The sequence below is a fragment of the Cebus imitator genome, unplaced genomic scaffold (genome assembly GCF_001604975.1).
Source record: "Cebus imitator isolate Cc_AM_T3 unplaced genomic scaffold, Cebus_imitator-1.0 Scaffold414, whole genome shotgun sequence".
NCBI classification, from domain to species: Eukaryota; Metazoa; Chordata; class Mammalia; order Primates; family Cebidae; genus Cebus; species Cebus imitator.
In genome coordinates, this window is record NW_016107729.1 from 1,441,529 (window position 1) to 1,451,887 (window position 10,359).

General features: G+C 41.4%; 1 protein-coding gene across 1 annotated transcript in view; it reads left to right on the forward strand.

The window, feature by feature from the left end:
* KCNMB4 (potassium calcium-activated channel subfamily M regulatory beta subunit 4) overlaps positions 1-10,359 on the forward strand; it is a 78,633-nt gene continuing 68,274 nt past the window's right edge. Inside the window, exon 1 of the mRNA XM_017509296.1 lies at positions 1-851. Coding sequence (XP_017364785.1) covers positions 516-851 — 336 coding nt within the window. The 5' untranslated portion in view covers positions 1-515. The remainder of the gene's footprint in view (positions 852-10,359) is intronic.

Here is a 10,359-nt window from a genome sequence, read left to right on the forward strand (position 1 = left end):
GGGCCCGGGTCGGCGGCGGGCGGGGCGGGGCGGAGTCTCCTCCTGCACGGGGGAGCCCCCGGGCTCGCCCCAACTCAGGCACTCCTACCCTTGGGGCAGCTGCCTGGCGAGTCCGCGGAGAAGCGGCCAGCGGGCGATGGAGACAGAGAGACACCCGACGAGAGGAGGCGGGGTGGGGGAGGCGGGGAGAGTGCGGGGGCGGAGGCTGGCAGGGGGCGCTGGAAGGTGGAGCGGTCCGTGCGCTCCCCGCGCCCGAGGGTGCAGGAGGCTCTGAAGCGGCGGCTGCACCGCGGGGCCCAGGCGGCGGCTGGGGGGTGGGGGAGCGCTGCCGCCGCCGGGGGCGTCGCCGGCCTCGGCCCCTTTGTTCTCGCGCGCTCCCCCTCGCCGCCCACTCCCCTGCTGTCGCGCGGCGGCGGCGGTGGCGGCTGCGGCTCCTCCCGCCCGAGGCAGTCGAGCTCGGCGCCGGGGGCGGGAGGGGGCGGGGGGAGCGCGCCAGCCGCGGAGAGTGGGGGGCGATGGCGAAGCTCCGGGTGGCTTACGAGTACACGGAAGCCGAGGACAAGAGCATCCGGCTCGGCTTGTTTCTCATCATCTCCGGCGTCGTGTCGCTCTTCATCTTCGGCTTCTGCTGGCTCAGTCCCGCGCTGCAGAATCTGCAAGCCACGGCGGCCAACTGCACGGTGCTGTCGGTGCAGCAGATCGGCGAGGTGTTCGAGTGCACCTTCACCTGTGGCGCCGACTGCAGGGGCACCTCGCAGTACCCCTGCGTCCAGGTCTACGTGAACAACTCCGAGTCCAACTCCAGGGCGCTGCTGCACAGCGACGAGCACCAGCTCCTGACCAACCCCAAGGTAAGGACGCCCCGCGCACCCAGGGGCTCCCCGCGAGGGAGGTTTGGGGGTAGCGTCGGTGTTAGACCCCGCGCGCGGAGGGTTCGGCGTGTGCTCGCATTGCTAGGAGGTGACCAGGTTGCGCAGGCTGTGCTCAGACCAGGAATTAATACATCAAGGAGCCTCAGGGCTCTGCTCTTTCAGGTGCGTTTACGCGCGGCGACCAGTGGCACCCAGAGGCTCATTTTAACACCTGTGTTGCCTGGTGTCAGGTTTTGAGGCCTCGACCCAGTCCGGGTCCTGCGCTTACCAGACCGGGTTTGGGGAAGTGCAAGGAGCCCAGAAAGTTAACTTTTCCTGCATTTTAAGCCAGTGGTTAGCGGGGATCCACCCACTCCAGCACACGGTCAAGGTCCGAGAGCTTCAGCTGGTCGCATCTGGAACTCGGCTGGAATGACCTTCCTTGAAAGGTCGAGGGGACCCTCTAAAGTTGTGAGACAGAGTTCCTTAGCTTTTCGCTCTACACAGACATTTTTAACTTGGGGTTCAAAGATAAGCTTTTGTGGCTTCACAAACGACCTGGAATCAAATGTGAAATGTTGCGGCTCCATTTTGGGAAGTACAGAGGGCTCCTAGTTTTCATGAAATAGATTCTCAAAAGAGTCTCCAGGGAGCCTAGTGTCCCTTTGTGTTTAGGGACAGTCAGAAATCGCCTGGAGAACAGTAAAACTTACTGAAAATAGAAAACCTTCAGTGAAATGTACTTAATATGACTTCTCTGACAACTTCTTTTGGTCTGGAAAGCAAGCAAAAAGAAAAAGGGAAAAAAAAAAAAAAGATAAAACCTGGTTAGGACTCCCGGGATGGAGAGCAGGGAGAGGAAGTCTCAGAAAACTGTTCCCAATGGAGAAAAACAACTTATAAAAAGCAGTGTCCTTAGCCTGTGAACTAATTGAGCTTTGTAGTGCACCTGGTTCTGGTTCTCTTTTTTTCTTCCCTTGATGTTTTTTACTCTCCTTGTTGCTTAACTATCAAAGTAAAGGTATGTGTCTTTTAAAAAGTTACTGACATTTTTCATTTTTTTGAGGGATCAAGCAGAAAACCAGTCCAGAAGGGAATTAATCTTGTGTACACAGGAAAACTTTCTGTTAACTCTAACAAGATATATTTGTATTAATCCAACAGAAAAAATTCTATATTAATATTATAATAGTATTTAGAACAAGCTTACCATCACTCTGCAATAAAACTTGTGATCGTACCTCCTGAACAGTAAATTCTTGAATTTAAGAAAATTTTAAAACATTATTTTTAAAAGTATGGATGACTCCTCTCAGAAAAAAAAATGCTCCTGTTGACAAATGAATATTCATTTACCTTAAAAAATATCGACAATACATAAGCAGTTACTATAGGACTAAGGATATAGAATTTACAGTATAATGTTAGAGATCTTGAAGGGGTGATAACGTCTCAAAGACAGATGTTCTAAGTTGATCCTCTTAATGCTCAGGAATTTAAAAAGAAATCTCAGGGTTTTAGAAACATCACTTTGTTGTTTTTTAGAATTAAGTCAATAATGTCAAAGATAGGTACCAACCGGTAGTAATGATTTAGAAATTGTATGTTAGTTCATCATTTAGAAGTTGTTATAGTTGGAGAAACATTGCTAATTATTTTAATATAGTGGTTTAAGCACTAATTTCATATCTATATATATAAATAGATATGCACACATGCACACAGTAAATGGCTAATATCAAAACATTGACAAATTATAATTACAAAAAGACTGCTTCACAATTTTCAGGCAGTTTGAAAAAGGATTTGGCAGAAAAAGTAAATTGAAATCATTGGGACATTGATTTTTTAAATTACTTTGAAGCAATTACAATGCTTGATGCATACTAAGATTTCTCCTCTCTCTTTTCTTTCTCTCTCTCTCCTGAAAATAATCATGTTTTTTTTCAGTACCAGTTCAGATCTTGGCAACAGTTGTTTTGAAAAAGTACCTGAACAAAATACATTTTATAAAGCAAAGTATTCAGGAACTGACAGAACTGGAGAAGGATATATTTATGTTACAGAAGTCATGGACAACATGCTATCAATTTAGTCAAGGTTTTCTCAGCCAAACCAAATTATATCTCTTTATCCAGATTATAATTATGTTGTAGCATTTGTAGACTATAAGCTTGTTCTTTAGCATCACCTTTCTATTTTTGACCAAATAATGCTCAATTTGGAAATTCTTATAAGCAGTGTGATGGAAAAATTTAATGTAATAAAAATATTATGCCAGACTCACATACATAAGCAGAATGTTTCCACAGTGTCCCTGCAATTAGACAATATCCATTGTCCATTCCCCATTCTTGTTGCATCTTGGCTGCCTAGATCTTTTTTTTTTTTTTTTTTTGCCTTACTTTACCTTTTTATTGAAAGCCTAGGTTTCCTCTCTGTTTCTTTGTAGAATGTCTAGATTCCCAACAGTATCTTGAATCCCAACCACCTTCAACCTTTTCTTCATGACCCACCAACACAAGAAACCACTTAGGAAATCACTTCTTACAAAAATAGAGTAAGGACTTTTTCCTCTCCCTTGAGTTTGCAGCATTAATTACAGTAAGAGGCAGGAGAGGGAAAGAATACATTGCAAATACAGAATTTCTTAAGCCATAAACTGCTAAAGAAGATACAGTACTGTGAGTAAATTTGATCTTTGACTAATAATTTCCTTAAAATACCTTGAGTTCCTACTAAATTTATTTATCTTTTGAATCATATCCTTATTGTCTAAAGCAATCAGTATATCCAGTCTTGTAACAGATTATTCAAGCCAACAAATTAGCACAGGGAGATGATCCCTGTGGATTAACCATAACAAAATCTAAATTTGGGGTCAGCTTCCTCTTGCTACTATTCCTGTCACCGCACTATCTTTTTGTGACTCACAGTTGTATCTGCTAGGAGCTTTGGTTCTCACCTATGGCTGTACATTAGAGTCACCAGGGGAACTTTAAAAAGAAGTTCTTATTGCTGGGTCCAACCCTCCAAGATTCTGATTTGGTCGTGGGTGGGGCCTGGGCATTGGTGGTTTTTTTTTTTTTCTTTTTTTTTTTGAGACAGAGTTTCGCTCTTGTTACCCAGGCTGGAGTGCAATGGTGTGATCTCAGCTCACTGCAACCTCTGCCTCCTGGGTTCAAGCATTTCTTCTGCCTCAGCCTCCCGAGTAGCTGGTACTACAGGCATGTGCCACCATGCCCAGCTAATTTTTGTATTTTTAGTAGAGATGGAGTTTCATCATGTTGACCAGGATGGTTCCGATCTCTTGACCTCGTGATCCACCTGCCTCAGCCTCCCAAAGTGCTGAGATTATAGGCATGAGCCACCGCACCCGGCCTGGTGTTTTTTAAAAGTTCTGCAGTGATTCTAATATGAAGACAAGATTCAAAAACCACTGTCTTAGAAAATGTTCTCATCTGCTATGCAGTAAACACAACCTGAGAACCAAAAAGGATTCGCTATGATTAACATTTGTGTTTTCAGGTTAAAAGATACTGTTGGTGATACTGCATTTAGGGAGCTGGTATATAAAGAGAGGGACTCAAGGAAATTCTGAAGGAAAAGTCTCATTTAGAATTATTGTATAAAGATTAGTTTAAACTAATTAGTTTAAATGAAATAAACTTAATTCCAGACATTTGCATTTGCATAATTATATACATTGGATGACAAGAAAAGATGAATTTTTAAAACTGCCCTCTTGTTTTTGAGATAATAGAGAGTGGGTGATTAGAGATAATGTGGTTATTTATTTATTTATTTTGAGATGAAACCTCTCTCTGTTCTGGAGTGCAGTGGCACAATCTCAGCTCATTGCAACTTCCACTTCCTGGGTTCAAGTGATTCCCCTGTGTCAGCCACCCAAGTACCTCAGATTACAGGCATGTGCTACCACGCCCAGCTAATTTTTGTATTTTTAGTAGTGACAGGGTGTCACCATGTTGGCCAGGCTGTTTTTGAACTTCTGACCTCAAGTGATCTGCCTGTCCCAACCTCCCAAAGTGTTGGGGATACAGGCGTGAGCCACCACGCCTGGCCTATGTGTTTATTTTTATTTTGAGTTTTTTTCCCCTCCTCTAATAATAAAAACCTAGAAACAAAAGATAAAAAGGCTCCTTCTAAGAAACCACTAGTCGGAAAGTGAGAGAAATGCATTAAGGAGAAGAAAAACTTAGGACCGAACAAGGCTTTAGGCTTTAAGTATATCTGCTGAAGCTGTATGTACCTAACTACAGGGCATCATGGCTCGCAGTTACCTTGGCGCTGTCCACATCCACTCGTGTACCCTGTCCCAGTGCACTGTCTGTAGAGGCAGTGTGGCCTGCCTGGAGTTGTTTCTGAACTCCTTCCTGGAACATTCAGTTTGATACATTTTGTGCTCTAGAGACATCCATCATATCAGAACTACATGATAAAAGGCCAAGCAGAATTGTGATGACTTCTTTGTAACCTTTATTTCTCTTGAAAAAGTGGCTTTTCGTGGTTATTTTTCCTTTGGAGGTTATGTTATATAATATTTGATATGTACATAAAATTCTATTTAGGAAATCCTTTTTTCAGCATCTATTATAATGATCAAAGAACTGGGCAAGAAACAAGAGGGCATACAAAGATGAATTTGTTCATTTAACGAATATTCATTAAGTGCCTATCCTGAGCTATGTGTGCATCCAGGTGCTGAGACTAGAATAAGATCAAAACAGAGTGTCTGCACTCATGGAACTTGTATTCTGCTGGGAAGTAACAGGCAAATAAATTTATAATGTCATGTCATGTAATGATAGGTGGATAAAGAAAATTCAGGCAGGGTAAGAGTATGGACAGTGACAGAAATAAGTGAAGGGCTCTTCTTTTGGACATAGTGGCCAGGGAAGGCTGCTTGGATAAAGTGTCATTTGCACAGAGACCCAAAGAATATGAGGGGATGAGCAGAGGTAGAAAGGATGTAAGTAATGAATCATATGGCTGTCTGGAGACAGAGTGTCCACCAGCCGAGGAAACAGCAAATGCAAAGGCCCTGAGACAAGTGTCTGTGTGAGGAACTGTGAGGGCGAAAGTGAGGTTGGACCACAGTGAACAAGGTGGACGGTGGGAAATGAGGTTAGGGTCTTAAAGAACATGATAGGGACTTTGGATTTTATTCCAAGCATGATGGGAAGCTATGTGACATTGAGCGGGGCTGAAATATCATCAGACTGAGACTTAAAAAATGCAAATGATCCCTGTCGCTGCTGAGTTGAAAGTAAAATTTATGTGTATGTGTATATGTGCACATGCATGTATGTTGACTTGTGCAGAGTGAGAGGTGCAGAGGTAAGACTGGAAACAGAAAGTCCAGTAGGACAGGCAAAAGAAGGTGTTGGCTTAGATCAGTAAGTAGCTTTGGTAAAATTTACTGATGAATTGGATATGGGGAATGAGGGAAAGAGGAGTTGAGGATGGCTCCAAAGTTTGTGTCAAGCACAACTGGGTGAATGGAGGTGCTTTTAGTAATGGGGAAAATAAAGGAACAGTAGGTTTGAAGGCGTGTGGATGAAAATCAATGGTTCAGTTTTGCATATGGCTAACATACATTAAAAATGAAGATGAATCCACGAGTCTGTTGTCAAGGAAATTATTACTTAGCAGAGTAGTTAAGAACACAAATAACAATCAAACAAGGCAGAACATCAAGTTCTAGAGAGAGGTACAAACATTATGATATGAACATCCAGAGGGAAAGACAGGGAAAGCTTCATGGAGAAAGAAGCATTTGCTATGAGTGAGGGTGGAACAGAGTTTCATCTTGGTGGTGAGGAAATGTGGGGTGGAACGAAGAGAGAATCAAAGAAGATAAAGTGCAAGAAACAAAGCTATGAGCTGTGTGAATGTAGGGTGTGTTGGAGGATCTGCAGAGGGACTGGTGTGCCTGGAACACAGGGCAGATAGAGTGAGGTCTTGGGGATAAGGCAGGAGAGTAAATTGGGGCCCACAGTGTAGAAGACCCAGACAGCCAGGATGGGTTTGCTAGACACTGGGAAGCCATGGTAGGCAGAATAATGTCTCCCCTCAACAACATCCACATGCTAACCCTCAAAAACTATAATTGTCTTATGTCACATAGCAAAGAGAAATTAAAGATGGAGTTAAGGTTGCCAATCAGTTGATATTAAAATAGGGAGATTATCCTTAATTATCCAGAAAATCTCAGTAAATACAAGGTACTTAAAGTAGAAGACACAGGCAGAAGGTCTCAGTCATGGAATGTGAGAAAGATCCAACCAGCCATTGCTAGCTTTGAATACAGAAGCAGGCCATGAGCCAAAAAAAGCATGTAGACTCTTTCTCCAAGGAAGTGGTAAAAGGCAAGAAAACTGATTTTTCGCCAGGCCTTCTGTGATGATGATGATTACATCGGAGTCATCACCTGAGATGTTGATCAGCACTTGGCGGGGGTCTGTCCTGCAAACCCTGATTCTGCAATAGATGAATAAATCCACTCAAACACACACTACAGTGAACGAGTGGACTAGGGTCATGCACTTCCCACAGAGCAAGATTGCAGCTATAGGACCCTCCACTAGCTGTTCCTCCTCGCTTTTATTCAGTATAGATTTAATGACAGAGGTTCTAAGTCAACACACTTGTGAATAATTAACATGGTTAAAAGAGTGTTTTTACGAATGATAAAAGGTTTGGTTCTGGGGACCAGAGCAAACACCATTAGTGGGTAATCTCCGTGGTGATCTCCCCCTAAGAGGGCCATCCAACACAAAGGTTACATGAGTAAACAAGCTAGTTAGAGTAGAGACAAATGAATGTGGGGTAAACAGACTTAACTGGGGAAGCTTCTGTTATCCCTAATCTTTACCCTATGACATAATGCTTTAAGATAAGAACCAGCTGCCTTCAGCCAGTTCCATTATTACAAGTTATGAAGACTTTTTGGCCTTCCAAAAGGTTTGAGACTATATCTTATAACTTTCCCTAATATTTTCCTTAATATTTTGCCAACTACCCTGAGTGAATCCCAAAAACTTTCAGAATGCAGCCTGTCATCTTGGTTTCAGCCCAGTAAGATACCTTCTAGACTTCTGAGTTCCAGAATTGTAAGATAATAAATTTGTGCCATTTTAAGCCACTAAGTTTGTGTTAAAGCAGCAATAGGAAGCTAATACAGAAGTCAAGGAAGGTTTTTGAGTAGGTGACAATTATGATTAGATATTTATAGGTGTGGTCAGAATGTCTCTTTAGAAACAATCTAATTTGGGCCGGTATGGTGGCTCTTACTATAATCCCAGCCACTTGGGAGGTTGAGGCCTGTGCAACTTAGTAAGATCCCATCTCTTAAATAAATATAAAGGAAATTGGCTGGTCATTGTGGTGCACATCTGTAGTCCCAGCTACTCTGGAGGCTGAGGAGGGAGGATTGCTTGAGCCTAGGAGATCAAGACTGCAGTGAGCTAAATTTATTTTAAGTATGTGCTTTAGCACTTAGGCCTGGGTGACAGAGCAAGACTCCCCATTTCTAAAACAAAAACAATCTAATCTGCAGGATGCTAGCCTCTATCTGTCTGAGATTACTTATCATAATCTATCTCTAACCCCCATTTGTGGGTGTCATTTATGAAGATCTCAATTATATTTGTAAGGTCCTCAAACGTTATGCATAAAAAAGAATCAGAAACTAAAAATCAAAAGAGATTTGTGATGTTACAATACATATTAGTTATAATTTGGTTACATTTATTTGATCACAAACTTGCCTCATTATTAAGCTTTTTATGAGTTGACACATTTATTTAAAATGTTTTGGGCACTTATTTATGAATGAAGATGTCAAGTTTTATTTCCTTTGGGTTTAATTTTTTTTCAGTCTTTAGCAGAATTCCATATTCAGTTTTGTTCCTAGATCAGCAGTACATTTATATTTATATTTCAATTACCATAATTACTCACAGTAAAATACTGAACAGAATAGTTTTTAACATTGCATATGTTTCCAACCATTCCTCATGCTGTGCCTTAGGTATTATCTACAACACATAAATAAATTAACGTGTAAAAATTTGTACTTATGAGTGGTAGTAATAGCCTCTTCTATTTTTTCAAAATAACCAGGATAATAATTGCAAATCATTGTGTTTATTAAATTATTTACTCTGTGGCCACTTTTGTAAATAAACTAAGATACATTTATTTTAAGTATGTATGCTTTCTTGAGTAGTGTAATCCAACAGATTAGGTTACTGAATGGTCTCTTTATACTGAAGCACACGTGAAAAAATATCTAGATTTGCTTCATCTTCATGTGACTGATGTAGTAGATCAAATGGACTTTGAAACCTTATGTAATTTCCAGTTTTACTAGTTTTAGTCTAACTATATTGCAGCAGCATTTGTTATATTTTATTGGAGAAAACTAAATCCTAGAAACTAGAAATATAATCCATTTTATTATTTGTAATAAATGTATTTATGATAGTCTTGATCCAAGCAATTTAATTTACAAATAGATCTAAAGAACTGAAAACCAGACAATAATACTGTTATAGTGAGTGCTGAATTTGTAATTCCTATTTTAATTACTTTTTGTTTTCTTTATTTCAATTATAAAAATGGTAACAGAATTCATCACTATTTCTTCCAAACCCACTTCTATTCTGGAATTTTTTGTTTCTGTTAATTGTATCATCATTCTCTGGTATTAATATTTTTTATAAATTTGGCTGCCACTGTCTTATTCAATGCTATCTTTTGCTTTGATATACTGTGTCTCTTCATTGAGCTTATGGCTAGTCTGTTTTTTCCTCCAAACTAGTGGTTTTCAAAGTGTGATCAGTGGACTGGCAGCATCAGAATTATCTGTGAACTTGTTAGAGATGCACATTCTGGCTGAGTGTGGCGACTCACACCTGTAATACCAATACTCTGGGAGGCTGAGGCAGGAGGATCGCTTGAGACCAGGAGTTCAAGACCAGCCTGGGCAACATAGCCAAGACCCCATCTCTACAAAAATTAAAAGTAAAAAATTAGCCAGACATGATGACACACACCTGTAGTCCTAACTAATCAGGAGGCTAAGGATACTTGCTTGAGCCCAGGAGGTCAACCACTGCAGTCCAGCCTGGGGAACAGAGCAAGACCCCATCTCGAAAAGGAAAAGAAATGCACATTATCAGTCTCATCCTCAACCCACTGAATCAAAAACTCCGCCTGAGTTTCAGATTTAGTAGTTGTGTGTTGGGGTTCAACAATGTATAGGGACAATTACTCTGATTTTATGTTTACATTTATATAAAAATAAAAAATAATATGATTTATACAATAGAATTACATAACTAACTACCAGGCAACCAGGTGGGGAAAATGACAGAATATAAAGTAAAGAGTCGAAAAAGGCAGCAAAAGAGAGAAGACAGCTAGGTGTGGTGGCATGTCCCTGTAGTCCCAGCTATTCTAGAGGCTGAGGTGGGAGGATTGC